The sequence below is a fragment of the Annulohypoxylon truncatum genome, assembly GCF_022578515.1.
Source record: "Annulohypoxylon truncatum strain CBS 140777 unplaced genomic scaffold F4807scaffold_2, whole genome shotgun sequence".
In the NCBI taxonomy this organism is placed as follows: domain Eukaryota; kingdom Fungi; phylum Ascomycota; class Sordariomycetes; order Xylariales; family Hypoxylaceae; genus Annulohypoxylon; species Annulohypoxylon truncatum.
In genome coordinates, this window is record NW_025953788.1 from 100,468 (window position 1) to 128,455 (window position 27,988).

Genomic DNA, 27,988 nt, shown 5'->3' on the forward strand with positions numbered 1-27,988 from the left:
ATAAGTTTAATTTAATATATTTTTTATATTATTATTTTAAATTATTTATAAATAATAATTTATTTTATTAATTATTATATTATATTAAATATATTTTTCGTAAGTTAATTATTTTATATTAATTAAGTTTCATTTTTATAAATATATATAAAATGAAATTTATAACGAAATATTTTCCGTGAAAAATAAATTAATTTTTTAAGTATTTTTTAAAAAATTAATTAATTAAATGTATTTTTTTTTTAATTAGTAATTAATTTAAAAAAAAATTTTTAAATAATAATATTAATAATAAAAAGTTTATTATAAGATTATTATTATTATAAATACGAGGTTTTTTTATATTAAAAATGTTTTTATTTAAATAATATTTTAGTTATATGAATTTAATATTTTTTTAAATATAAACGGTAAATTTATAAAATTTAAAAAATAATTATAAGTAACGTTTTTTTAAAAAATAAATAATTAAGTTTATTATGGTATAATATTTAAAATTATTTAATACGGGGGTAGGTTTTATTATTTATTAATTATTTATATTTTTTTTATTAGAAATTAATATTTTTATTTTAAGAATTTAAGTTTTTTTTATAGCTTTAAGCGATGTAAGAATTTATTTTTTAAATTATTTATTTAATTAATTATAACTTTAATAATATTAATATTTATTAATATATAATATATAGGATTTTTATTTAATTATTTTTTTTATATATTTTTTTATATTTGGAAATAATATTTAATTATGGTTAATAAAAAAGGTGGTTATTAATTTATAATTTATTAATATTATAATTTTTAGAAATAATAAATTATTATTATTATTAATAATGTTATTATTATTAATTGGATTTTTTATATATAATTTAATAAATTTATTAATTTTTTTTAATTTTTATTTAATTAATTATTTTAATAATTAATTAAATAAAACCATTAACCGTATTTATAGGTTAATATTATTTTAAATGTTATATTAATAATAAATTTATTTTATTATATTTAATTATATATTTATTTATAAAAATAATTATATTTAAAATTAATTTAAAGTTTATATTATTAATGTTTAAAAGGTATTATTTAAGTTTAATATTTAAATTTAAAATAAAGTTATATTTAATATTAATTTATGTAATGTTAAAATAGTAAATATTTAATTAAATTATAATGGATTATAGTTTAATATATTAAGAAAATTTAATATAAATATAAAAGTTTATTACGATAATTACGTAAAATTTAAGTTATTATTTTTTTCCGTTATATTATTAAAATTATAAATGTTATATTAACGTTTAATATTATTTAATATTTTTAATAAAAAAAAAAAAATAAATATTTAATAAAATAATATTTTAATAATTATAAAGTTAAGAATATATAAAGTAAAAGTTAATTAAATTTATTAAATAATAATAATAATTATATATAAATAAAAAAACGAAGTAAAAAAAATAATAAATAAATAAATAATAATAATAATATAAATATATTAAAGTTAAAAAAGTTAAAAAGTATAAAAAAATATTAATTTATAAAGTAAATAATAAACGGAAAATTAAATTAAAAAAATATATATTATAAGTTTAAAAAATTTTTTTTTTTTTAAATATTTTAATAAAATAAATAAAAGTTAAATATATAAATAAAAATTTAAAGTAATATAATTAATAAAAAAATTTATTAAAACTTTTAATGTTAATATATATTTTTTTTTATTATAAAAGTTTAAACTTTTAACGGAATTTAAATAAATAATTATATAAGTGTATATATTATAATATTAAATGTTAAAAAAATAAACTTTTCGGAATAAATATAATGGGTTTTTTTTTAAATAAAGCCTTTAATTTATTAAAGATTTAATTTTAAAGGAAAAAGTTACGTTATTATTATTTTTATAATTAATTTATATTATTATTTTATGCGAGTATATAAAATTTATTATTTTTATATTTTTTTATTTAAAAAAAAAAACTTAAATTCTTGTAACTTTATTTTTTTTTTTTTATTATAATATTATTATATTTTTTCATTTTATTATTTAAAAAAAAAATCTTTAATTTCCTTAACTTTATATTTTTTCTTTTATTTTATTATTATTATATTCCTTTAATTTTTTATTATAATATTATTATATATATTTATTTTTCTTATTATTTATTTTATTATTTTTTTAATACTTTTTTAAATTTTTATATTTATATTATCTTATTTTTTAGTTTTTTTATCGTAATATTACCTTATATATTCCTTTAATTTTTATTATATTATTATTTTTTTTTTTTTAATTTTTAATACGGAAAAGAAAAATATTATAAATATTATTAAAGCTTATTTAATTATATATATATTTATTATTACCTTTTTTTTTTATTATTATATTTAAAAAACATTATTTTAATTTTTTTAGTAATAATAAATTAGATTTTTTTCGCCGTTTACATTATAAAAAATATATTTATTAATAACGTAATAAAATAATTAAACGTGGTGTTCCTTTTAATAAGAAAAAAGTTAGCGAAAATTTTAATAAGTTTAATAATATTAAATTTTTTATATATAATAATAATTAAAATAATAATAATATTATTAATAATATTAAATTTATAATTATATAAATTAATAATTTTAATAATAATAATAATTTAAAAGGTAATTATTTTTATATTAATTTATTATTTTTATAAATATTATATTTTATTTTTTAATAAAATTATTACTTATATTTATTTTTATATAAATATTTTTAATATTAAAGATTTTAATTTAAATATAAATAAAGTTGTTAAATGCGATTATAATATTTTACCGGTAAGTTTTAATTAACGTGAATTTAATGAAATATATAATTATAATAATAATAATAATATTAAAAAATATTTTAAAATAAATATTATTAATAAGTTTAATAAAGGTTTTTAATATATAAATGAATTAATATTAATAATATATTTTTTTTTATTTAATATATTATTTATTACATTTTTTATTATTAATAAATTAATTAATAAAAACTTTTTATTATTAAATTATTATTAATAAAATTAATTTTTAAAACTTTTAAATTTTAAATTAATATTTAATTTATATATTTATTTATTTAACATTAATTAAATAAAATACGTATTATTTAATAAAGTTATAACTTTAATTTAAATTAATAATAAAAAAAAAAGTTTATTAAAAATATTTTTAATTTATTTTTTTAATTTATAAACATTAAAAATAAAATATTAAAACGCTTTTCTTTATTAAATATACGAACGGTTTAAATGTTATTAAACGTTAAGAAATTATTTTTAAAAAAAATATTTAAGAAAATAAATAACTTTAATAACTTTAATAAATTTATAATAATAAAGTTAATAATTATTAATTTTATTAATTTTTTTATTATATTTATATTTTTTAAAATAATTATAAAAAAAATATATATAGAAATAATTTATTTTATTAATAAATTATTTAAGTTTTTTCATTTTTATTTATAAATATTATTTATTTATATTATATTAAGTGAATTTATTTATATTTTTAATAATAATAAATACGAAATTAATATTATTTTTTTATTAAAATTTATTTTATATATATATAATAAAAAAATTTATAATTATTAAAATATTATTATTATAAACTTTTTAATAATTTATATAAATTATATATATAATATAAGTAAAAATAATTAAATTAATTATTATATTTAAGAATAAGGATAAATAATATTTTAAATTTAAAAAACATTTAATTTTATTAATAAATACTTTTAAAGTTTTATATTTTTTTATTTATTTATTAAATAATTAATTTTATTATTATATAATAAAAACGAGTTAATATTTAATTTTAATATTATTTTTATATTTAAAATATATATTATTAATTAATTTAAAAATATAATATTATGTAATTATTATTAAAGTGAATTTATAAATAACTTAAACTTTTTTATTATTAAAAAAAAAATTATTTATTAAAAATACGACTATAATTTTTAAGTGAATAAAAAGGTTTTAATTATTTATTAAACCATGTTAAATAATAATATTATTTTTTTATATTATATTTATTTTATCCGAATTAAATTAAAACTTAAAACGTATAATTACAACGTATTTAAAGAATAAAATAATTTAAAAATAAACGTGATTTTATATTTAATTACGATTTTTATTAATAATTTTAATATATATTAAAACTCGTATTATTTATTAATCGAAGTTTATATAATATTAATAATGTTTAATATTAATAAACGTTATTAAGTAATTAATGTTTTTTTTATAATATTATTTTTTTATAATTTTAATTTTAATAATATTATTAAAATATTATAATTTTTTAAATAATTAAATTACGGAATTAAAATTACGATTAATAATAAGAAAAGTATTTTATATATATTTATAATTTATTATATTAAAAACATGCTTTAATAAAATAAAAATTTAAGATTTTATAATTTAAAAATTTATAAATCTTACCGATTTTATTTAATAAAATAAATAATAATAAAATTAAATAACTTTTCCGATATTTTTAATTTTAATATAATAATATATAATAAATATTATTATTAAAATTTAAAAATATATAAATGTATGAATAATTAATTAAATAATATTAAAATTAAAGTTTATATTTTATAATAAAGTTTATTAAAAATTTTTTTTATTTTTTATTTATTTTATTTTAATTTTCGATTTTATATTATTATGTTTATTAAATTTTATTTATTTTAAGTTTTAAAGCTTTATTAAATTAATATATATTTTTTTAATTAATAAAATCTTGCGAAAAAATGGTAAATATTTTTATATATAAACATTAAAAGTTTAATTTTTTTTACCCGGGTGGTAATACTTTTAATCCTTTATTTATTATTTATAAAATTATATTTTATTTTTATATATTTAATGATTAATTATAATTTTAATATTATTATAATATTAATTTTTTTCGGAATATATATATTTATATTTTATAACGGAAGTAATTAAAATTTAAAAAACGGAATAAAAAATTATTAATTTTATTATACATGTTTTTATTATTTTAATAAAATTAAATAACATTTTTATAAGTATGAAAATTTTAAATAATAATTAAAAAAACTTTTTAAATATTATTCGCGTAATTAAAAATATATATTAATAATTTTATTAATTTATATTATAATTTATTATTAATAATTTTTATGTATATAATTATTTTAATAATTATACGCTTATATTATAACATGGTCGCGGTTATAATTATAATTATAATAAATAAAACGAATAAAGTTAAAAATAAATAATAACACCGTTTATATTACCGTTTATTCCGATAAAATTATTATTTATTTTAAATTTTATTATTAAATAAAATCCTATAAATATATTTATATTTAATATTAAAGATTTAACTTTTAACTTTATTTTAAAGTATATAATTTAATATTTTTATAATTAAATTAAATTTAATGTTTATATAAACATTTATTATTTTATAATTATAAAAAAATATATATTATTAATAAATATAAATATTTTATTAAGTAAAAATTAATATTAATATATTATAAATTTAAATTTAAGTTATATATTAATATATTATATAAATAATTTAAATTAAAAATATATAAAATTAATTATTTTAATATTAAAAAGTTATTATTAATTAAGGTTAATTTATAAATTATAATTTAATTTATTTTATAAAATGTTTTTTTTTATAATAACTTAAAGTTAATAATTTATATTTAAATATTATATAATAAATATTTAACTTTTTTTAATATTATATTACTTCGTATTAAATTTTAAAATATATTTAATTAAAAAATAAATTTTAAATTAAACGTTAATGTTGGAAATTATTAATATTATTAAGTAATTATTATTAATTAAATTTATTTTAAAAATATCGTTTATATAATTAATAATAACCGCATTTTATTAATATAATATAATATTATAATAAAACTTTTTAAATTAATATTACGAAAAATATACGTTAAAAAGTATAGTTAATTTAAAATTTATATATTTAATAATAATTTATAATACGTTATTAAATTTAAGTTTTTTAATAAATAAATATATAATATTTATATTTATATAATTTTATTTAATATTAATTTTATTATTTTATTTTATTAATATTTTATTAATAATATATATTTAATATTTTTTATTAATTTTTTAATGGTAAATATATAAGTGTATAAATTAATTTTACTTAAATAATTTTTATTAAATAAAGTTTATAATAAATGTAAAATTAAATTATAATTTAAACGAAATAAATTTACGTTAATTTTAAGTTATAATAAATTATTATAAGTTTAATAATAATAATATTAAAAATTATATATTAAAGTTAATTTTATATTATTAAATAATAAATTATAATAACTTTAATAATTATAATTAAAAATATATGGAAGCATATAAAAAGTTAATGGGATATATAATAACTTTAATTTATTAAATAATTTAATTGGTTTTTTTTATTTAAATAAAAATAAAATAAAATTAAAGTTATAATTTAAGGAAAAAATAATTATAAAAATAAAATAATTAATATTTTTTTTTATTAATATTTTAATAAGTTTTTTCTTTATATTAATTATAATTTAAAAATTAATATTATTATTTATAAGCTTTTATTTTATATTATTTATAATATAACGCGTGCATACATTATTTAATAATATTAATTAAAAAATGAAAAATTAAATTATATTTTAAATTTAAATAATAATATTTTATTTTAAAATTTAATAATATTTATTTAACGTTCGGAAATATTTATTTAATATTTAAATATATTTATTTAATATTTAAATATATTTATTTAATATTTAAATATATTTATTTAATATTTAAAAAATATTATTTAATAACGTTTAATAAATTAAACTTAATGTTTTATTTAAACTTAATAATGTTTTTTAATATTTAATAATATTTATTTAAAATTAAAATTTATTTAATATTAAATATTAATTTAATAATAATTTAACGGTTAATTTAATATTAAAAAATATAATATTAATTTATATTAAAATTTATTTAATATTAATATAAATTATAATAACTTATTATAAACGTTAAAATTAATTTATTAATTAAATAAACTTTATATTAATTAAATATTAATTTATAATAAATAAAATAATATGTTTAATAATTTATTTTAATTTAAACCCGGACTTAATTTTTATAATATTTAAATATAATTTAAAATATAATATTAATATAAATTATTAAATATTATTTATTTATTATTATTATAATATTTAATAATATTATTTTTTTAATTATTATTTTTAATAATATTAAATTAAAAGTTAATTTTTATTTATTTATATAATAATATATATTAATATATTTTTTTAAAAAATTAATATATCCGATTTAATAATAAAGTTAAATTAAATTTTATAAATTAAATATTTATTTATAAATATAATAAAAAATAATATATTTTTATTATTTTTACTTTTATAAAAGTATAAAATAAAAAAAATAAAATATTAAATTTTTATAAAATTTATTATTTTAATAATTGTTTTATTATAATAAATATTAATTTTATTAAATAAAAAAAATTATATATTATTAAGTTAAATAATAATATTAAGATTTAAATAAATTAAAAAATAAAATAATTTTAATATTAAATATTAAAATATTTTATTATAATAATTATATATTTATAATTATTATAATAATTAATTAATAAAAAACTTTTAATTTTTTTAATTTAAATAAAAATAATTTACGAAAGTTATATAAAATATATATTTAAATAATTTATAACATTAAATATAATATTTTAATATATTATTTAAATTATAAGGATTTAATTTATAATTATAATAATATATTAAATATATTAAATAATTATATATTTAAATATAATAAAATTAATTTAATAAATGTATAAAATTATATAATAAATATTAAATATAAATGTATATAATTTTTATTAAAAATATATAATTAATATTAAAATTAATTAATAAAAATAAAATTTATTAAATATTTATTAAAATAAAGTTTTTATATTTATATATTATATTTTATTTTTAATATTATTATATTTATATAAAATTTTTTTTAAAATAATTAAATGTTTAATATATTAATATTTATTTTTAATTATTAATTTTAAATAAATAAATAATATATTTATTTTTATACGAAAAAGGTATTTTATTTAAATAATTTTATATTAATTAATATAGTTTTAACGTTTTTATTAAATGAAAATAATATAAAATATATAAAAAAAATAACATATAAAAAATAAGCACGTAAAAAATAAATAAATAATAAAAAATAATTATTAATAAATAAATAATAAAAAATTAATAATAATATTAATTAAATATTTAAATAAATAATAAATTATAAATATTAAAATTAAAATTATAATATATTATTATAATAATTTATAATAAAAATATAATAAATTTATAAAATATTATAATAAATAAATTTAAAATTTATAATATATTAAATATATTATTATAATAAATAAAAATAAAATATAATATATAATTATAATAAATAATATAATACATTTAATAAATAATTTAATAAAAAAACTTATAAGTTTTAAAAATTTCATAAATATTAATCATTTTATATAAAACTTATATAAAAATATAACAAACTTAAAACTTTATTTTTAAAAATTAAACCTTATAAAAATAATAACACCACAAGCCTTGTATAAAACTTTATACAGCCTTGCACAGGCCTTGTTTAGCCCCATTAACTCCCGCTAAGGTAAGCACAAAGGTTACATATAACCTTGAAGTAATACGCGGCTAGAAGCATATGTAGTACCTATATGTAGCATATGTAGGTAAGAATATGTACATCTCACATTTACTCGATTATAACTTGAGCTTTATCAACTTACTAAGCACCTAACTGTCCGTAAAGGATGAATAGCGAGCAGGGAGCTATCAACTGAATGAGAATTCGAGAATAATATCTCAGGATTCTTCGGAATTTCGTTCCCTTCATACCTAAGCAACGACATCCGTAGATAATGGGTTCCCACGTGCGCCAACTCCGGGTATATGATCACGGCTTCAATGTAAAACCCCTTAGTCAACTTTGTAGATGGATGTTCATGCTACGGTGAGATCTGGAGAAGCCTTTTCTTTGCCCCCGACAATCGATTCCAGCCGGCCGGCCATAAGTCGATGTCGCTTCACTACTTCGACCCATTCGTCTTCAGCTTGTTCTCCAACGTCAATCGTAGCTAACAAGATGCCAAAATCGCCTCCAAGACGCCCAAGACTCCCGGCGCAATACAGGACCTGTGTTAGGAGGCTATCACGAGATGGCTGGTCCTTGACGGTTGGCAAGTAGATTCGTAGCGTCTCCATCAACATTTCGATTAGGTGGAACGGGAATGTTGACAGCGCCGAGGGAACAGGTCGGAGAGGATCACCGTCGTCCGTTCTCGAGGACAGTTCGTTTGTCGGCGTAGGGAATATACTCCTAAACATAGAAACAATAGCAAAGCTTTGCTCTCTGAATATTTCTATGTACCGCTTGAGGTATCGCTCGGTCTGCTGACCACCAGACCACGCGCTCCCGGATGGGTTTTGCTGCTGACGGATTCTTTCCTGCTCTGCCAACTCGCGAAGTGGCTCCAAGGCGGCAAGCATATTGATAAGCGTAGATAAACGGCATACGAGGAAAAGGGCACCCAGCCCCCCGCCGTTGCCAGCCGTACCGGCAGAGTCAAGGTCCGGCACTACTCTTCGAAGCCAACTAGTTGTTCTCAAGGCAGATGCCAGCTTGAGGCCGGGTGTGCGTAAGCCCACAATTAAATTCTTGGCCATGGCCTGCATAGCCTCGTCAGCCTGTGCGGACACAGACGTCACTAAAGGCGAGTCCGCGTACAATCCGTGTAATCGACGGATATGACCGTTCAGGTCCAATGCGGATGCATAGTTGGCGGCCGGAGCTGAAGAGCCAGCCGCGACGGCAGTGGAGAGTAGTGCAGGTAAATCAAGTACGTCAACTAGGCGCTCGACGTTTCTTGATAACAACAGAGCTCGCTTCCGAGCATTCAGAATTTCATTATCTCCGGATTTATTGTAAGTAGTAGAAAAACGAACTGCCTCATTATCTAGTTTGGGTATAGCACTTGTGAGATCATTTGTCGAGGCTGCTAGGATAGGGAGTGCTGAGCGGAGGTGAGAATGATTGGCCGCGGAGGCGATGATAGATTTGTGGGAGCGCTTGGAAAGTGCTTGTAAAGATAGGAGTAATGAATGGGAGGACTGTGCTAGGGATTGCTGTTCGGAGCCGTCTAGTTGAGAAAGGGGCATAGAAGCCAGAGTGGATAAATACTCGAGGGCGACGGGATCATTATGAGACTTGTCATTGGGACGAGTATCGGTTGAGCCAGGCGACTTCAGTGACTCATAAAATAAGTCAGACATGCTTTAATAACCCCGACGGAATGGTGGTATAGTTATTAATGAGATTATTGACACCGATTGAAAGCAATCCCAATTCTGCCATTAACTTTTTGCTACATGTCACGTATGTATGCTCATATTCCATTGCTCATTCAATTAAGGAGTTATGTATATAAGACTCATTATTACTCTATGTGATGAATTATGTGAGATAGATACCTACTTGAGGTTTCCACCTTGAAGTTCCGAGTTCTTACGCACGTAGGTACTTACCCAACGACTTTGAACTCCCATGTGGTCTATTACCTATTTTGTGCTTAGCGTGTGCATGTGTTGGGGATTTGAGTAAAGTTAGGACTACGGGATCCATGCAGTCATGCACGTACCTATGATACGTGATGGTACACTATATTTTATTAACTCTTTTAACTTTACCTACCTTCTAGCCTTCTACACGAAAAATAACTACTAGATAATTACATAAGTATTTTAAAAAGAAAAAGAAGGGGGGCGTGCCGGAAATTATATCCAGGTACCTTGGACCTTTGGACTCAAAATTCAGAAGCATTCGCTACCTTGTAGATCCTCCGCCCTCCCTCCGCCCTCTTTCCTCTTTCCTCCCTTTTCTAACAAATCAATTGTCACGCACACCAAACAGTCAAATCATCTCTGCTGACCCTTCGCTGCCTAAATCCTAAGCCAAAAAGCTATTGGTATCCGTTCAGGTGCCATGTAGGTGCAATACAGGGGGTGTCATATGCAAGGTCATCAGCTCTGAGTTGTAAGTCACCGGCAGCTGACTGCCACGATCCTCACTTGTATTTAATTCAATTCTTCTTTTTTTATCGTATACTCCTACTACTTATATCCTGCTACTTTGTCGCCCACCCATTTCATCCATCTACTTACCTATCTCCGATTCTAGGTTTAGATACTTCCTGTTCGAACTGATTCGGGATATCTACTACGTAGAACATCGTACCTTTTATTCAAGGTATCACAGCATTCCGAATACATTTGCCGCGTAACACACGGAACGTTCTAAAGTCGAACAACAAGGAAGAGAAGAGAGAGAGAGAAAAAAAAGGAGACCAAACGACGATGAGGGATCCATTCCCTATCCCACCCATACCCGCCCTGAGCAAGGCTGTCCAACCATGGGCCGACTACTTCGACTTACCGACGCTGCCACTACATATACATGAGGTCGTTTTGATGGCCGCCTTCTACCATGTCATAGGCAGCGTCGTCTCTCCTATCCTATCACGTCGACTTTTCCCTACCCACTACTCGGCCCTATCCCCTAGCAGGAAGCTGAACTGGGACGTCCATGTCGTGTCCTTCGTACAGAGCACAGCAATCAATATCCTCGCGTTATGGGTCATGTTCGTCGACGATGAACGTAGGAACATGGACTGGCAAGAGCGTATCTGGGGCTATACCGGTGCCGCCGCCATGATCCAAGCTCTCGCCGCAGGCTATTTTCTCTGGGATCTCATCATGACCGCATCCCACATCAACATCTTCGGTCTTGGCATGCTCGCACACGCTGTCAGTGCTCTGCTAGTTTATTCTTTTGGCTTCGTGAGTCTCCCTCACCCAGGGATCGAGTTTTGCGCGGTTGGTATTGACCTTGACAACAGCGACCGTTCGTCAACTACTATAGTTGCAACTTTATCCTTTGGGAGCTGTCTTCTCCCTTCCTCAACATCCACTGGTTCTTCGACAAGATGGGCATGACTGGGTCCCGGGCGCAGCTCTATAACGGTCTTATTCTCATTTTTACCTTTTTCTGCTGCCGTCTTGTATGGGGTACATACCAGTCTGTCCTCGTTGCTCGCGATCTGTGGACCGGCTTGCATTCCGTGCCAACCGTCCTGGCGAACATAGCGCCCGAAGATGTTTCCGAAGCGATCTTACCTTCCCAGTACGCCAACACTATGCGATTTGTGACTGATTCAACTGGTGTCCCGCTATGGCTTGCCGCTGTTTATACCGGGAGCAACTTGACTCTGAATTCGCTGAACTTCTACTGGTTCTTCAAGATGATTGATGCTGTTCGTAAGCGATTCGACCCCAAGGAGAAGGAAGTCCAGGAATCGGAGAAGACAAAGGAGAATCATGCCGTCGCCACTGGCGTGGAATCTGATAATGTCCAGTTGAAGGCTCGGCCGCGCCGTGGCACCCTGCTAGACGGAGAAGAGGAAGACGAGCCCCCACCGATCTAATATCGCCAAAGAGAAACCCGCTATTCTATATATGGGTCACGTGTTGATATGATCGTGAAGAGCTTCGGTCTATTATCTTCCGGACCCCTTATCAGAGAATTTCCTCGTATTAGACAAATAACAATATAACTATGAAGAATTTGATATGCGATAGGTTTGAACTGCTGCATCGTGAATGAAGGATTATTAGAAGCTTAGCCGCTAGCTAAGTGCTTCAGGTGAATTATAAAGGATTCCCAAGAGACAAAGTCAATCCAGCGGACATTACGAGACAGCTTTCGAAACGATTGTCAGAAACAAAGCAGATGGGAGATCAGTTGGAGGCTGTTTGCTATTCCTAAGCAAACGGCGGGGTGTTCTATACGGTGTCTTAGCGTTGATAACCACAATATACCTAATGGAAATAGAAATTCATTACGTAGCAAATTTAGTAATACATGGCGGAATCGTAATGTGGTGATCTAAAGAAATAGGTTGACTCAAGTTATATGACATCCATATGGAAGATTCGTGCCATTATTCTATTGGGTACAACTGGAGATGTCCACTCCAGCGTGGCTGGGGCACATCCATATGTATAAGGTGTTTATATATAGAGGCCATGCATTCTAGTAAGTAAACCGTGTCCAAGAAGCATCCACATATCGCTCCGTTATATGGCCTGTTCTTGATGGTCTTTCCGCACGTTTGCTTGATCACCCAAAAAGAAAATGAGCTTTCGTGATAACTCGGGGTATGTTTTGCCTCGAGATTGAAGTGGCTTCCAAGCGGTCGACGTAAATACATTTCAGACAATGCCAGAGAAACTACAGGGCGCAAGTATAGCGAGAAGCGCAGTGACACTGGCACAATACTCAATTCCATTAAACCCACCGTTCACGTCAGACGTGTCCGACATAGTAAACGCCAACTTTATACCACGCCTAGCTGACTACAGCACTCATATACACAGGGGCCTTTAGAACCCGAAGGGATTGTCCGGAGCTGTAGGATGTTAGTTAGGCGACCTCCACTGTGGTAAACAAAGGGCAGGGGGGACTTACTCGCTTGTGCGAGGTTTGCACGACGTCCAGTCGGCTGAGGGACAATCTTGTCCGCGACACCGAAGCGCACGGGCGGTGCCGGTCCGGTCTTCTGGGGTTGGAGAGGAGCCGCGGGTGGCTGTTGAGCAGCCGTATTGTTCATGCCCGTGTTGAAACCCTGGCCGAATCCTCCAAACCCGGTAGGCTGCGGCTGCATTGGTGGCATGCCCGTTCGCTGAGGCTCCAACGCCGGTGGCAAAAACGAATTCACTCCACCCTGCTGCTGTGGGTAAGGCTGAGCTGGTTGGAAGCCTCCCGGAAATCCGGTGGGCTGGTTCTGAATCGGCGAGAACTGTTGAGGGCGAGGGTCTGAAAAAGGACTCTGCGTCTGTGGAACTCCGGTCATTTGGGGTTGCATGAACTGCCCTGTCCCAAACCCGGGTTGCGGTTGAATGCCAGTAGCCGGGTTGAATGGCATCATGCCCTGGCCCGTCGGCTGGGGTTGGAAAGATCCCATGAACTGTTGCTGCATCCGCTGTTGATTCAGATCGTTCATGCTCTGCCCCGGGGGCGCAATTCCTGTCATTTGTGGTTGCAGCGGAGGAGGCGCAAAGCCGCTGGGTTGTGCCGACTGCGGCGCCGACAATGGTCGCGAGGGAGGCGGTGGCATCAGAGCGCCTTGATTTCCAGTCATTTGAGGCGGAAGTGGTCTTTGCCGATTACCGAGACCAAGATTGATGGGTTGAGCTGGCGTGGCCTGTGAGGCTGACGCGGGTGGGATACCAGTCTGCTGCTGCGGAATGCCCGTGAAGAATGATGGTGATGCTCCTTGGGGTTGAGGTTGGGGTTGTGTCTGTTGCGGTTGGACCTGCAGCGGCGGCTGAGCTATTAAAGGCACCGTACTAGTTGGTTGCGTCTTGGTAGGCTCTAGTGGGGCCGTTAATAGGGAAAGATCTTGTATGGCTTGCGTTGGTGGTCGCTGGGGAGGTTCGGCAGCCGTTGTTGATTTTGGCTCTGGAGTCGGTGCTGGTTTCGCCTCGGGCTCTGGCTGCCTTGCAGGCTTCACATCCCAGGCATCGTCGTCGAACCCACCGGCGTTGCTCTTTTCCGCAGCCTTTGGACGAGACGTAGCAGGAGATGACGAATCTGAACTATGTGCGCTATTCTCTTTCTGCTGAGAGAACGCTTTGGGGTCCACGCTGTCGTTCGTCTGCACAGCCGGAGCAGGACGACCTTTTCGGGTATTATTCCGGAGTGTTCCACCTGGTCCAGAAAAGAGGCCGCCGCCAGAGCCGTCTTCGTCATCTCCCGCAAAGCTAACGTTTCTCTTCTTACCATCACGGCCAAATTTCTTGTCCAAGAAGCGCATGACCTTGATTATATCGCCTTCTCGAAGACCAAGGTTCCGGAGAACGCCAGCATCCACGTCAGGCAAGACGCTCTCGTCCATGGAATCCTTGGTGAATGCTTGAGCGTAACGTTCACAAAGGCCAACAGCGACATCGCAAGATAAGAAGAACTGGAACCAGTCGTAATCCGGCTTTGCTGGCTCAATGGAGGCGCCAACTTTATTAGTGACAGACTTCGCACCAGGTCTCGATGACCTCGCGCGCTTAACTTCTGACAGAGGTTTATCCTCATCTAGAGACACTCCTAGGGTACGCTCGACGTACTCAATGTCTTCGATGGACATCTTGGCTACGGGCACCGCGATCTTGACGCCGTTCATCTTGTGCAAATTAATTTTCCCGTCTTTAAGACCGAGGAACTGAGCTTCGACGCTGAAGGACTTGGAGCGGTCGGTCCAAGTTCGTACCTTGGCCGGATCTGGCTCTGAAGTCAGGGGTTAGCACCGTCCGTACGACAGATTTAGCCCCAGGCAACTCACTAGGCTTGGAAGAACCGGAACGGCTACTTTCGGCGTGGCCGTTTTCGCGTCGATTTCGCTGTTGCCCAAAATTGTTACCATTGTTCCTTGCTGACAAACTACTACGCCTCTCAGGCAAACGCATTCCGGGTCCTACCTCTGCTGCTTTTTGATCTCGCTTGATTGCTTCTTTAGTCAAGCGCTCCTCCTCCAGTCGATTCTGCGCCACGGTAGACTTGCCGGCATTGATTCCTGATGCCGTCTGTGTTGTAATCACATCGGTGATTTCGATGTAGCTGCTAGGGACGACGCCTTCTTTTCCGTTTTTGAGGCGACGGACTTGCCACCATTCTTCGCTCTTGCTGTCGTCGATGACTATGACCTCGTCTCCTACCGCAACAGTGACCTCGTCGTCTCCCTGGGCCATGAAATCGTAGAGAACCTGGCCCCTCTTTTGGCCACCTCGACCAGTCCCAGCCATAATGACTTCCCTTAGACCCTCTGCTCGTACGGCTCCGGCTAGCTCACCGAGAGCGCTGACAATCTCCTCGGCTGTATCCTTGGCGCCTGCATGAAAGTCTATACTCTTACTTGGGCGTACGAGTTCCAGAAACACATGCTTACCCTCTCGGGAGTAATGCGTCATCTTATCCGCAGTCCATTCTTGGGTTGGGCCGTCCTGAGCATGTTCTGGGGCGATGAGGATAACTCCCGTTTTCAGATTCACGCCTAGCGTTGTCGGCATCTTCTTCTTCTTGCCCATCACAGACACCATCTCGTTGATGTTATACATGTGGAAACCACCCGGCGCAATGCGGCTCGACTGGGGTTGGCGAGATTCATCTTCGTAATCGCGGCGGCTAGAAGACCGCTGCGGGTGGGCTACCGGCGCTGAGTGATGGTCATTGGATATAGTTGACGCCGACTGAGACAGCGGCCGGGCCGGTAGAGCGGGGCTTGGCTCGCCATCGGATTCTTCTGACAGGTATTGCTGGCGAGGCGGTACAGTAACTGGTGGGGGCGTCTGTGCGCGTGTGCCAGAACCTCTACCTGCCATTACACCAGCCAGGGCGGCAGCTGGGCCAGCCGGCGCAGCCGGTGCCGCCGGAGTCGCTGCGGATCTTACTGATGACCTCCTGTCCGGTAGAGGCGGACTCTGAGGCGCTTCTGACTCGACCGGGGCGGGAGGTCGCCCAGGTAGTGACGGAGGCTTAGGGACTACTACAGATTCGGGTTCGGGTTCAGGCTCAGGCTGAGGTTCGACATCTGGCTCGACCTTCGGGCCCGAAGCCGAGGCAGTGGCAGTCACCTCGATATAATTCGCCGGAACAAAACCATAATCGCCTTCAAATCCGACAAGGATCCAGTCAGGGTCGGATGTATCGAAGACTTGCAACTGGGCGTCTTCAGGAAACGACAGCTCTTCATCTGTCTGCCGAGTGTATTCGTATAAGGCACGGGCTTGACCTACGGGTTGCGCCTATAAAAGCTTAGCACTCTCTTCTTGAAGGTGGATGATCGTCGAAGATGTCTTTTGCACTTTGTTGTACACGCACCTCTTCCACATAGTTGTTTGGTACCAAGCCAACCGGTTCATCTTCGTCATCGGCGCTGGCCTTCTTTTTAGCCTTCCACCAATCATCATCTTCACTTTTTTCCAAAACATATAGTACGTCTCCTTCCCCTATCGAAAGTTCCCCTTCTGACTGTGGCGCATAATCGTATATGGCCTTGTATACGCCGAGAAATCCCATGGCAGGCTAGGAGGGAGGATAGGGTAGGATAGGGTAGGATGGGGGATGAGGAAAAGTTTCGATCAGAGAGGCCCTGTTGCTAGTAAGTCGGGTATAGCTGCTACGTCTTTTAGGAGCGCATGCGAGTTCAGTACGAGGATAGCGAGCGAGCGTACGGTAAGAGGTCGAGTGTTGCGAGCAGAAGAAGAGGTTCTCCCAAAGCTTAAACTGCGGCCGAAGGGGGAGGAGATTGATCGTGGTAGGGATAATCCAGTCCAAGTTTAGTCCGAGTCCAGGCACAAACAGAAAGCAGGATGAAGCAAAGTCGGAAAGGGGGTTCCCTTTAGATGACGATTAGAAGTAATGATGTAGGTGTAACGAGTTGCGCAGACACAAGAAGAGGCTCCCAGGGACTTGTCGTTGCGATGTAACCATACGCAAACATATTACGGATACCTCGAAGCTGTGCTGCTTCAAACGCAACGGGCAGCCTAGGAGAGCGTGTCCGGACGAATATATGGGGAGGGAGATTTGAAATGTAATATTGAAGGTAATAAGTAGAAAAAGGTAAAACCACGTGAAGCAATCGTCAGGGAACAGGGCACACAGAGAACGGAGCACTGGCTACACAGGGTGCACAGGGTACCAAAAGCACAGAGCAACCCGAGGACGGTCGTAATCGGCAGCAGGTAGGACTAAGAATTACTAAACGCGCTAAATTATTCCCGTATATTAACGAATCTGATAATTGCATAAACACTCGCTTATATACATATTTATGCACATATTCTATAAACATTATATATATCTATGTTCTATGTATGTTCTATGTTCCATGTTATGGAGGTAGATGTTACTAGTCCCATACGTCTTAAAAAGCATCCCGAAACGGATCGATCACCGGGTTCTTAACTAGTATCTCCAAGATAGTTATAAACTCTCAGTACCCATACATACGTTTAAATCTTCATTACCTCCATACCAATTCATAGGCCACGTTAGAACTTTTATCGTCCGCAAAATTCATCACGTCCACCAATATTACAGTGCAAAATCCAACGCTTAACTCGATTCATCCCTCCCAGCATTCTTCTTAGGAGTGACACGGGGCGAACAGACATCTTCGCTTTCATGAGGCGAGCTACGGTGCATACTACCGTGCCTCGAAGCTCTCGCCATCATTCCAGGGATATACCTAGGCTCGTGGCTGGAGAGATGTGTCTCGCGTAGGTCTTCGGCATGAGCATCGAGGTGAGAGCTACTGATTTCTGCTTGGGATCCCGAACGCGGCAGCCGACCTTCTAGATCCGTGATACTGATGTAGGCGTGAGACTTGGAATCACCTGTGGTGATCCCACTAGCCATGTTCGTCTTGAGGGACGAGGTCGGTGAGGCCGGGTTGAGGCTCGACGCGGCTGCTGGATGATGCTCAAGCACCTCGCGCAGCTCAGTCGTGGATGTATAACTCGAGATCCTACGATTAATTAGTGCCATACGGGCCTGGGAGAAAGGAAACATGTAACTCACATTCGATGCTCCTCAACCCATGTATGATGCCTGAACTCCTCTCTTCGATCCGGTACGTTAGTCTTCACCATACTATTTCCATCCTTCCCCGGAAGATTGAACTTTTCTCCTAGCCACTGTTGCTTGATAGAATACTCGTAGCCGCTCTGCTTCACCGAATTCTTCGCCAGCTCGCACATATCTACTGGGCTTAGTTTATAGATCTGTGCCGCGACGGCATACTCTTCCATCAGCGGCTCCTTAGTAAACGCAAATTGAAGAGGATCGTCAGTAGAGAGCGATACATTCAAGCCACGTCTAAAGTACTGGTGAAACGGATTTCTCTCGTAGGCTAGGAAGAGCGCATTGTTACTAAGTGGTGACATGGCGATACCGATCTGCTCGAGATAGAAGATGTACTGCAGGAGGGGCACCTTTCTCAGGAGCAACCCGTGGCTAATGCTATGGCTGCACAATAAAGCGACGGCCAAATGCTCGCTATCACCTGCCTCCCCACAATGCGGCCGAAGTAGAAATGTGTTGAAGCCTCGTTGACGACGCCAGAAGTTGAGTGAGGTCATGTTAGCGAAGAGATAGTAGATCCAGTAGCTGTATGGGGGGTTCTGTTTAGAATTCCACTCCTTTGGGACGGGAAATTTCCTATACAGCCGGCGTTCGACCTTGCTCTCATCATCCACGCTATCAAACCCAATCACTCGCTGTAGGAAGACGTGAAGCTTCGGATGACTCTCGGGATCCTTGGTCACTTCGAAGAGCGGCTGGAAGACGTTTTTGACAATCTGTTCGAAGGATTCCATCAAGTTGGTAGCCTTGAAGACGTCATATAGTCGCGGAATCTGTATAAGCCAACGGACATTGGGCGAAAATAACTTGTTGTCGACTACCCAAGCGGCGAGGTTGTCCCATTCATCTAATGACCTTCCGTAGATCGAGATTCGCCATTCCACCATCTGATACTTACTGGACTCAAGATCAGAGATGACCTCTTTCGTAATCTCTGCCAGATAGCGACCTTGGATGAAGTTGTCCGTCTTCAGAAAGATGGTCCGTAGTCGCGATTCACCGATAGGGTTATACTTTAGATTGAATTTATCGAAGCGATGGAAGGAATCAGTGTGTGCCTACACTCAAGTTAATCTACGCATTTCCCGGGAGAAAGGACCGAGGCCGTATGTCGTCAACTCACATGCATATCCAAAGTATCGATACTGAGGTCGTACGCGGTCAAGTTAATACTCTCGAACACCTCCCTAAGTGTGAGGTTTTTACCGTCCCGAAACAGTACGTATTCATCTGGGCATTTCTTCATCTTGCTTTTAATAAATCGCAAGAGATGCTTCTGATTCATGCAGGCAGAATGATGGACATGCGTATCGACCTTTCTCACATTGTAGAAATCCCGATGAGGAACCCTCTTAGTGTCTGCAGTTTCTTGATACTCATTTAAAAGAGCATACAGATTGAATTTGCCCTCCAGATATTGAAGCCGCCGGAAGGCGAAGCTCTTACTTGGCCCGTCGGACGATATGGACAATATTTCTTCAAGGTTCACATAAAAGTCCTTGATCGTAGGGACGCCCACCACTGGAGTATTGGCTTTGTTCGCAGCATCGGTTTCATACACCTGGTAAACGCCATTCTCATCAAGGTGAAATACGAGCTCACTTGCCTGGGGCAGGGGTAGCAGATCTCCCATATCGAAATCCTCCCCAATATCGTGGCCCGGCTTACGCTTCCTAGGCACTCTTTTAGGTTCGGCTTCCGCAGTCGCAATCCCAAGGTCCCCCGGGCGTTGTGCGCCAGCTTGGATAGGCAAAACTGTACTATTACTCATACTGTTATTTCCAGTGTTCGGGCCATGGCTATCCTGGTTCATATTGGGTCCAACCCAGGCAGGCTCTGGCGGCGGTGGATAGATATCCCAGCTAGGGTCGTCCTTGGGGTTGTCGCCATCTCGCTGCAGCGACAAACGGATGTATTTGTGACGGATGTCTAAAATTTTCTGTATATTTCGGAAGATAGTGCTTAGTTCTGCCACGATGTGCGGATCACTGCTACCGACGCCACTGGGGATGTTGGATGATGCTCCCCCTGGAAGACCCATATCAGGCTGTAAGCTGGACCCGGGCCTGTCCTGAGGGGCATCGCCACGTGGATGGCTGGTTGGTTGGGAACCAACATGCCCTCCCAAAGATGGCCGTGTGGCCGTACGCGGAGCTGTATCGAGGCTGTGAGGAACAGTAGAGGAGCCTGCAATATGGGGAAAGTCGTAACTCTGGAGCGTTGAAGGCAAAGGTGTGGAGATCGGAGTAGCGCCCAAATTGGAGTGGGAACGAGTAAGCGAAGTCTCACGAGCAGGCCTTACCGCTGCTAGGCCGACGGAGGCTACAGGACTCCCGTTAGGAGTGGCTGCTTGGGTTTGGTTCCAGTTGCTTCCTTCCGTCTTCAACTGATCCAGCTGGGTTCTTTGCATGTGGTAAAACAACTTAGCATCAGTCTGTGTCAGTTGCCGCTCAGCTACGGCGTCGTGGAACGTAGTTTTCCTTGGACGGTCTCGCAGCAGCATGCCGTCCTCGAGTGAGGGCGAGGACGTCTCCTCTGCATACTCCGGTGCGTCTGTCCCTGCATTGCGCATCTGGTCTCGCAACCCGGAGTGGCGCGATGGGGTCTCGGGTTCCGAGTCACTTTCTATAGCATGTGCGGCGGCATCAGAGCCATCTGAGTCGAATTCGAGGGCCTTGTGTGCAGCCGGAATCTTGGGCGAAGTTGGATGGAAAGCTGTGGTACTAGCGCCGTTAGCCAGCGGTATATAACATAAGTAACCGAATCACCGCGAGATACGACTGCTAGCATGGTTAGGTAGGTCGGTTTGATTGACTAACAAGACATATTGCTGGTGAGGCCAGGATGAGCGGTAGGTTCCCCGTCGTGATTTAAGTCTCTGGACGTCTGACTTGCTGATGTCTATATTTTATAAACCATAGTACCAGGCAATTTACCCGAGTGATGTAGTCGTTGGTAGTAAACTTTATAGCCTTGAAGGGCGTTGTCTCCTTTTCTATGAGTGACTTATAACCTATTCGTAATAAATAGAAGCCAGGTTGATGTAACATGAAGTTTTCGATACTATCGATATTCTGTCACGATTTTGATGCTTAGGTACTTACATTTTCTTAGGTGCCCAGCTATGACAGCAAAGTACCCAAGCATATGTGGGTACATCAGGTAGTTAAACTTAACCTAATTTTTCTTTTTACGTCAGGTAGGATGGGATTTGTATATCTGATTTGTCCAATGGCCCATAATAGGTATTGTATACTTGGTCGATGGTGGGGAAGAGGGGGCTGGACCGCAACTGATAAGACCGGAGCATGTAAGGTACATTGTCGACTATTCCCTACCAGGTATCTACCTATGTACATACATACCTAGGTAGTACCTACTAGGTAGGTATGTAATGAACATAATATGGATACATAGGTAGGTAGCTTAAGTAGGTAGGCACATACAGTATGCACAACTGTACGTATGTACATTGAAGAATACCTATACGAGGCCTCAAATTTGGAATCGTGGTGGAAATCATCGCTCGTCACATGCGGAATAAACACGACGTGTGTATGACTATTTACGGCCAAATACCGGATTTGGCCAAGGGCTTCTTTACTCTCCCCAGAAATTAAGTATATGGTGTCAAAAGATAGATGGACACCTGATATATATATCTAGACCTAAGCGTGTAGGCATATATCTACCACCTTGCACCTTGTTCACCGGTATGTTTATGGCATGGCTTACAACATCGTTGGCGATCTGACTTACGGATCGTGTTCACTTCGCGTCAAAATGACACATTTCTCGCAGGCCGTATGCCTTATATATGATATCGTACTTTATATTGGCCGTTTCATGAGGGAAACAAGTCCTACTCTCGTATCTCAACGCGACGTAGCTGGCTATCCCGCTTTTCCGCCGGCTGCCTTGGGCTTTGGTACTGCCTTTTTCTTGGAATCCAACGAGTAAAGGCCACCGGCAGAGAACACTACGATAGCTCCTATGAGTGTACCTGTGGCTAAACGATTTCCGAAAAGCCATATACTTAACAGTAGGCTAACTAACTTGCGAATGTTGAGCACAATCGTGACCGTCAGTGCCGAAGACGCCGCAGCTAGAAGGTTGACACCCCGTATACAGGCGTATTGTGTCAAGACGTTGAGTGCTAGGTAGGCAACTTGGCTAGGAATGTAGATCCCCTCGACCCTTTGCCGTACCGTGGCCGGAACGGTCGAGAGATTTGCCTGTCCGGCCAGGAGAGGTAACGGGAGTGGCTTGCTGCTAGCCAAACGCATGAACTGCGTGATCAGGGAGCGCGAAAACGGAAGAAAGAGCGGCAATGATAGCAGATGAGAATAGAACAGATTCTCTTTCCAGTGCGGTCCGTACTTCCTGTATGTCTCTTCGGTGTACAGTCCCATGATGGCCGATAAGATCTGCGCGATCAAGAGGACCGCGAGACCCGTGCTAAACTTGGGAACATTTCCGTGGGGATCACCAGCGCTTGTCTCCTTCGAATTAGTTAGTCCCAAATATCACTGACTAGAATGGGAGTGAATAGGAGTGAATGGGAATAGATGGGAGCGTCTGACCTTGGATTGTGCGTCTGACCACGCGGCCGTTACAACGCCAACCGTGAGCAAGAGAACAGCGACAACCTGTATGCGAGAATATCTCTTGCCATATAAACCACCGGCGATCATTGTCGTAATACTCCCGCCGGACCGCAGGATGATGTGAACCGGCACAGATATATCGTAGCTGAACGCGTGGTTATTCAACACATTGATGCTGAAGAAAAGCACGATGTTGATCAGCCAACGACGGATCGGGACTCGGTTTGGCTTGATGAAGAATGGTGGGCGTGTATAGTCAAATTGTGAGACGTATCCCGTGACGGCGACGAAGAGGAATTGCACAAAGGTCAGAAGCGTTCCTAAAGGTGAGAAATGTAAGACGTCAGTTCGATTCTGGGTCGGATTTTATACAGTCAAGTTTCGCTATCATACCACTTGCTGGTTCAACCCTGGCGAGATTATTAGTCCGGAATACGGGCCAAGTTTTGAACGCGGTGTATCATGGGAGCTTACTTGATTATGGCCTCGAGAGCGAAGACCTACGCAATCCCACAGATGTTAGTTCTCTATCGCGGTAACAAGCAGTCGGGATTCGTTCGACCTCACGTTCGAGCAGCAGCCGCCAAAGATCAGGCCGAGCATTGCGCCTACGGCCAGCCATTGCGGGATAGTCTCGATGAAAATGCGGCCGGCGAGACCCATGATCTTGGAGAAGGTTGGTCGTTGATCATCTATGCCGTATAGCTCGGCCTTCTCGAGGGAAGGGCCGGCATTGATGACCTTTGGTGTCATAGCGGCGCCATTTTGCGAAGCGGCATGGGAATTTCGCAGAGTCTGGCGTCTCCGAGGCGCCGATCGGCTCGTCATCGAGGTAGAGGATGTGGACGGGAGGAATATATAGGGTTGATAATAGCGAGAGATTTATTCCTGCGCTTGCGGCAACCTGTCAGTTGTTCCCGGCTATTTTAGAGTCTAGATCGATCATCCGAGAGAGGGTCCCGTACCAATAGCGATAGCGGGATGTGTTGCCGCTGCTATGGCGATTCCTTGCATCTACGTATTTGATAGGCAAGTAGACATGAGTTTGGATTACTATGCCTGCCCGATTCCTGGGTAATGAATGTGGCTTGTCGATTTTATAGGTACCTGGTGCTGCTGGCCTTGGACTTGACAGGTTTCACTGAACGCACGTATTTATTTCGTCGCAATCTGACAGCATCTAAGGTCCAGGTATCCATGCTAACCTAAGCTTTTTCAGCCGACGGGCTTATCCAAATTGGGCACACCTTGGCCCCACTTAGTGCAACTATAGCTAGGTACCTATGTACTTGTACATCGTGGTGACGTTGATTGAATCTCGACATTGCTGGTTCGCTGCTCGCATATTACTGCAGATTCTGAAGTACATAACTCATATAACATGAAAGCTGATAAATGCGCCTGCAGCAACGAAGACTTTGACAACTATATGCAGGTAGTTTTGCGATCTTCCTCACTCCTGGATAGGTACCTAGATTCAATGTGCGGGAAAAGTACCTATATCGCCCGGTATACACTGGGTACCTACCCTGACCCGCTATCTACGGAGAGCTAGTTCCGTATTCCATTATCGCACGCATCGTAGCTATTATTATTTTACTAGATTTTAGATATCATTTTCATCACATTAGTTGCTTGTTTACTACACACTACGTAGGCATTTAAGATAACATATAATATATATGGACTTTCACGACAGGTTTTGGCACGGATACTCATTTATGCTTCAGATCTCATTTCTCTTGAGTCCCGTCTTAGGGCCTTTAATCTGCCTTGAAGAGTCTATGCCATAATATCGGCCCCATGTCTGCTGACTTGAAAGAAGCAACCGACTCCTCGTGGAGATTTCATTGCCAAATCCATGCTTCAACTCCTACCAGCATGTCTTAATACGAACCCGAGTGCCTAGGGTACCAGGACTCGGGATAATGCCAACCTCCTATATGCAGCTTTTGTGTCATAAACCCAACGTTTTTCTCATTTGCAAAGGCGTCCGCTTCCGTTGAGTGAGCCAGAGGTCGTCGCCATGGATACCACGAGTAATAATCTAAGTCTCAAGGGACCGCGCAAGTATCAAGGAGACCACTGGCAATGATGACGCACGTCTCTGCCCGAAATTCGAGCCGGGACGTGCTTCCGCAGATCAGGTTATACCATGCTGCGAAATGTCCGGCCGTTACCGGAGAGCGCCATCGTACACTTAGAGAGCCGAGAAGACGAACAACTACACCGTGTTAGCTACCATGTGAACGGCCGGGAAATTCAAGCCGGGTTCGGACTTACGTTATTCGTCGCAGCAATCGCGATGCTGTCCTCGAAAGGGTGCCAGCTCATATGTAGGATTTTCTTGTTGAAGTCGATCTGATCCGCGTCCGTCTCTTTTCGCATTCTCTGTCCTTGGCCCGCCCCAGCTGCCGGGCTACCCGCACGCGATCCGCCTTTCTTACCGCCGTTGGTCGCTGTGGGGCTCGTCGACGAGTTGATAGGCGTCGGGATTCCTACCTTCTTCGCTTTGAAAGCAGACTTGTCCGCCTGTAAGACAACCTCAATTTCTTTCTCGGGGTCCGACGGATAAATCATGAAGTTATTGTTATAGCTTCCGGTCATGACGTTTTTCGCATCGCCCGAGAAAACAACTTCGAATTTGTCAAAGATGCTATCGTTCTCATATGTGTCACAGAGCCGAGGTCGTAGATGTTCATGGATTGGTATAGTCTTGACCGGTTGGCGTTCCATGTTGACGTCCCAAATCTTGACTGTGAGGTAGTCTCGAGATAAGATGTATCTGCCGTCGTATGAGAATCGCACATCTGAAATAGAAGAAATAATCTCGGAGAAGAACGACCTCGATGAGGGATCCTCTTCCTGCTCGAAAACTATTTGGCATTGTTAGCTTAGAGGGCTAGTCCTACGAGATAGTGGGGGCAAAAGGGGGGACTATACGCTTCGCATGTTGATCACAAAGTGCACTCTCACGCATATCCGCCAGCTTGATAGTGCCCTTTGAGCTTGCGTACATGAACCAGTTGCAACTAATGGGGTGGAACTCGGCAGCAGTAATGACCTCGGTCAACTCCTCCATATTTGCAGGTTTGATATCAACAATGTTGAAGCTCTGATCTTGGATGTTCAGATTCCATAGGTTAATGCGCAGATCATCACTGCTAATGAAGGTCTCACCGTCGCTGTTGACGGATATGCTGTTGATGTGATAAGCGTGGGCGTTCGCGTACGTACGTCGGGGAACGGCGGCAACGACGGTATCGTGGTGGGTCAGCCGCGGGAGTTTCAGCTCCCCGGCATTCTTGAAGTGCGACTGAGGAATAGATCGCGGGGCGCCTCCTCCTACCCCAGCGACACTGCCCGGCGTGAGATCATGCGACAGGTTGTTCTCGGCCACCACCTTCAGCGACTTCTCAAAGACCTTCCATAGCTTGATCGTCTTGTCGTTGGTGGAGAGCAGGTAGTGAGAGGCGTTTTGACGACGACACCACTTGATTTTGTTGATCTTTTCTTCTATCTCGAGGGATTTAAGGTAGTCAAATTCTGGCTCGTGCGACTGGAATTCTGTATGGAACTTGTATTCGCAGGTTTTCTTCTATAAGCCGCATTAGACATAGTTGCTCTCCCGGAGACGAAGAATAGATCACGGGTATTCTTTTTACTGACCGTCTCGTTCCTTTCGAATAAAACCACCCGGCCGCCTTTGTCTCCTGTTGCTAGATAATTGCCAGTATGGTCGAACTCGACAGTCGATATGATGTCAGCTAGAAAATATGCGTTAGCCGAAGAAACCCCACGCTAGATCTGAGATTTGTAGATAAGATGTGAAACCGAAGGAGGGTGGAAGGCTGAAGCTTGGAGAACCCCGCGAGAACTCTGCAACTTTCGAGGGTAGAGGGCAGGGCAATCTACCTTCTGTGATATCCTCAACATCACCCTTGTCACCAAAACACCTAGAAAGCAGGGAGTGAGGTTAGCAATATTGCTACAGAGCAGTCCGACGAGGGATATAAGGAGAAAATTGCCAGAGGATAAGATCGACCAGGCAGGACGGAATAGTGGCGGCAGGCGGCAGGCGCTTCGACTCATATAGAGGAATGCGTGATAGGCTCTTTGTGGTATGACTTACTGGGTGAACTTCCAGGTGGGGGAGTTTGAATCTCCTTCCACCATGTTGTTTGTGATGAGTATCGGGATGAAGCTACCAAAGCTCCGGCCCGTCTATTAGTATGAATAAAGTGTGTTTTGTGTGTGCTAGATGTGTGTGGCGGGTAGTTGTATTAGTGTATTCGCGGCCGCGACCAGCTGGAGTCCGGCGACAGATGGTTGGTACGCGCCTTGAGATGACGATAGATCGGGAACCGCTCCAGGATACGTTATGGCGGCTATTGAAGGTGGATACGCAGACTAGGACGTATGTGAGAGACAGAGAGGGAAAAAGTGGCCGAAGGGACAGATCGAAAAGCGGCGGGGTGTGTTGTATATTGG

At 36.3% G+C, this 27,988-nt stretch overlaps 6 protein-coding genes across 6 annotated transcripts; 1 reads left to right on the forward strand and 5 right to left on the reverse strand.

Moving 5' to 3' along the window:
* Positions 1 to 8,672: 8,672 nt before the first annotated feature.
* F4807DRAFT_111681 (Dor1-domain-containing protein) lies at positions 8,673 to 10,537 on the reverse strand. The gene is made up of 2 exons (XM_047992766.1): positions 8,929 to 10,537; positions 8,673 to 8,852 (listed from the first exon to the last, which is right to left on the reverse strand). Exon 1 carries the CDS (start codon positions 10,469 to 10,471, stop codon positions 9,143 to 9,145), a length of 1,329 nt encoding a protein of 442 aa, XP_047858544.1. The 5' UTR covers positions 10,472 to 10,537; the 3' UTR covers positions 8,673 to 8,852; positions 8,929 to 9,142.
* Positions 10,538 to 10,839: 302 nt separating this feature from the next.
* On the forward strand, positions 10,840 to 13,093 carry F4807DRAFT_406390 (DUF887-domain-containing protein). Its single transcript, XM_047996288.1, has 2 exons — positions 10,840 to 12,034; positions 12,094 to 13,093. The coding sequence occupies exons 1-2, from the start codon at positions 11,552 to 11,554 to the stop codon at positions 12,676 to 12,678; spliced, it is 1,068 nt and encodes a 355-aa protein (XP_047858545.1). The 5' UTR covers positions 10,840 to 11,551; the 3' UTR covers positions 12,679 to 13,093.
* F4807DRAFT_406395 (uncharacterized protein) lies at positions 13,094 to 17,955 on the reverse strand. The gene is made up of 5 exons (XM_047996289.1): positions 17,124 to 17,955; positions 15,725 to 17,047; positions 15,589 to 15,646; positions 13,722 to 15,533; positions 13,094 to 13,662 (listed from the first exon to the last, which is right to left on the reverse strand). Exons 1-5 carry the CDS (start codon positions 17,319 to 17,321, stop codon positions 13,637 to 13,639), a joined length of 3,417 nt encoding a protein of 1,138 aa, XP_047858546.1. The 5' UTR covers positions 17,322 to 17,955; the 3' UTR covers positions 13,094 to 13,636.
* Positions 17,956 to 18,026: 71 nt separating this feature from the next.
* On the reverse strand, positions 18,027 to 22,048 carry F4807DRAFT_406398 (AMP deaminase). Its single transcript, XM_047996290.1, has 4 exons — positions 21,710 to 22,048; positions 20,014 to 21,605; positions 18,828 to 19,948; positions 18,027 to 18,774 (listed from the first exon to the last, which is right to left on the reverse strand). Exons 1-4 carry the CDS (start codon positions 21,714 to 21,716, stop codon positions 18,363 to 18,365), a joined length of 3,132 nt encoding a protein of 1,043 aa, XP_047858547.1. The 5' UTR covers positions 21,717 to 22,048; the 3' UTR covers positions 18,027 to 18,362.
* A 370-nt stretch (positions 22,049 to 22,418) lies between these two features.
* F4807DRAFT_406406 (UAA-domain-containing protein) lies at positions 22,419 to 24,721 on the reverse strand. The gene is made up of 5 exons (XM_047996291.1): positions 24,065 to 24,721; positions 23,972 to 23,997; positions 23,891 to 23,907; positions 23,474 to 23,817; positions 22,419 to 23,392 (listed from the first exon to the last, which is right to left on the reverse strand). Exons 1-5 carry the CDS (start codon positions 24,323 to 24,325, stop codon positions 22,784 to 22,786), a joined length of 1,257 nt encoding a protein of 418 aa, XP_047858548.1. The 5' UTR covers positions 24,326 to 24,721; the 3' UTR covers positions 22,419 to 22,783.
* Positions 24,722 to 25,456: 735 nt separating this feature from the next.
* On the reverse strand, positions 25,457 to 27,984 carry F4807DRAFT_111849 (protein phosphatase pp2a regulatory b). Its single transcript, XM_047992767.1, has 6 exons — positions 27,630 to 27,984; positions 27,413 to 27,453; positions 27,167 to 27,264; positions 26,441 to 27,092; positions 25,781 to 26,373; positions 25,457 to 25,721 (listed from the first exon to the last, which is right to left on the reverse strand). The coding sequence occupies exons 1-6, from the start codon at positions 27,671 to 27,673 to the stop codon at positions 25,698 to 25,700; spliced, it is 1,452 nt and encodes a 483-aa protein (XP_047858549.1). The 5' UTR covers positions 27,674 to 27,984; the 3' UTR covers positions 25,457 to 25,697.
* Between the last annotated feature and the right edge of the window lie 4 nt (positions 27,985 to 27,988).

Bases quoted from the DNA above. Each gene is read 5' to 3' on its own strand.
- F4807DRAFT_406395 (XM_047996289.1), bottom strand. From the start codon at position 17,321: ATGGGATTTCTCGGCGTATACAAGGCCATATACGATTATGCGCCACAG. The intron at 17,048-17,123 runs GTGCGTGTACAA...AAGCTTTTATAG, and splicing joins CAAACAACTATGTGGAAGAG to GCGCAACCCGTAGGTCAAGC. The intron at 15,647-15,724 runs GTAGGACCCGGA...TTTGGGCAACAG, and splicing joins GAGATCAAAAAGCAGCAGAG to CGAAATCGACGCGAAAACGG.
- F4807DRAFT_406398 (XM_047996290.1), bottom strand. The intron at 19,949-20,013 runs GTGAGTTGACGA...ACTTGAGTGTAG, and splicing joins TCGATACTTTGGATATGCAT to GCACACACTGATTCCTTCCA. The intron at 18,775-18,827 runs GTGAGTTACATG...AATTAATCGTAG, and splicing joins TGGGTTGAGGAGCATCGAAT to GATCTCGAGTTATACATCCA.
- F4807DRAFT_111681 (XM_047992766.1), bottom strand. From the start codon at position 10,471: ATGTCTGACTTATTTTATGAGTCACTGAAGTCGCCTGGCTCAACCGAT.
- F4807DRAFT_111849 (XM_047992767.1), bottom strand. From the start codon at position 27,673: ATGGTGGAAGGAGATTCAAACTCCCCCACCTGGAAGTTCACCCA. The intron at 27,265-27,412 runs GTAGATTGCCCT...CATATTTTCTAG, and splicing joins TGTTGAGGATATCACAGAAG to CTGACATCATATCGACTGTC. The intron at 26,374-26,440 runs GTATAGTCCCCC...AATGCCAAATAG, and splicing joins TTGTGATCAACATGCGAAGC to TTTTCGAGCAGGAAGAGGAT.
- F4807DRAFT_406406 (XM_047996291.1), bottom strand. From the start codon at position 24,325: ATGACGAGCCGATCGGCGCCTCGGAGACGCCAGACTCTGCGAAATTCC. The intron at 23,998-24,064 runs GTGAGGTCGAAC...GGGATTGCGTAG, and splicing joins TTGGCGGCTGCTGCTCGAAC to GTCTTCGCTCTCGAGGCCAT. The intron at 23,393-23,473 runs GTCAGACGCTCC...ACTAATTCGAAG, and splicing joins GGTCAGACGCACAATCCAAG to GAGACAAGCGCTGGTGATCC.
- F4807DRAFT_406390 (XM_047996288.1), top strand. From the start codon at position 11,552: ATGAGGGATCCATTCCCTATCCCACCCATACCCGCCCTGAGCAAGGCT. The intron at 12,035-12,093 runs GTGAGTCTCCCT...CCTTGACAACAG, and splicing joins TAGTTTATTCTTTTGGCTTC to CGACCGTTCGTCAACTACTA.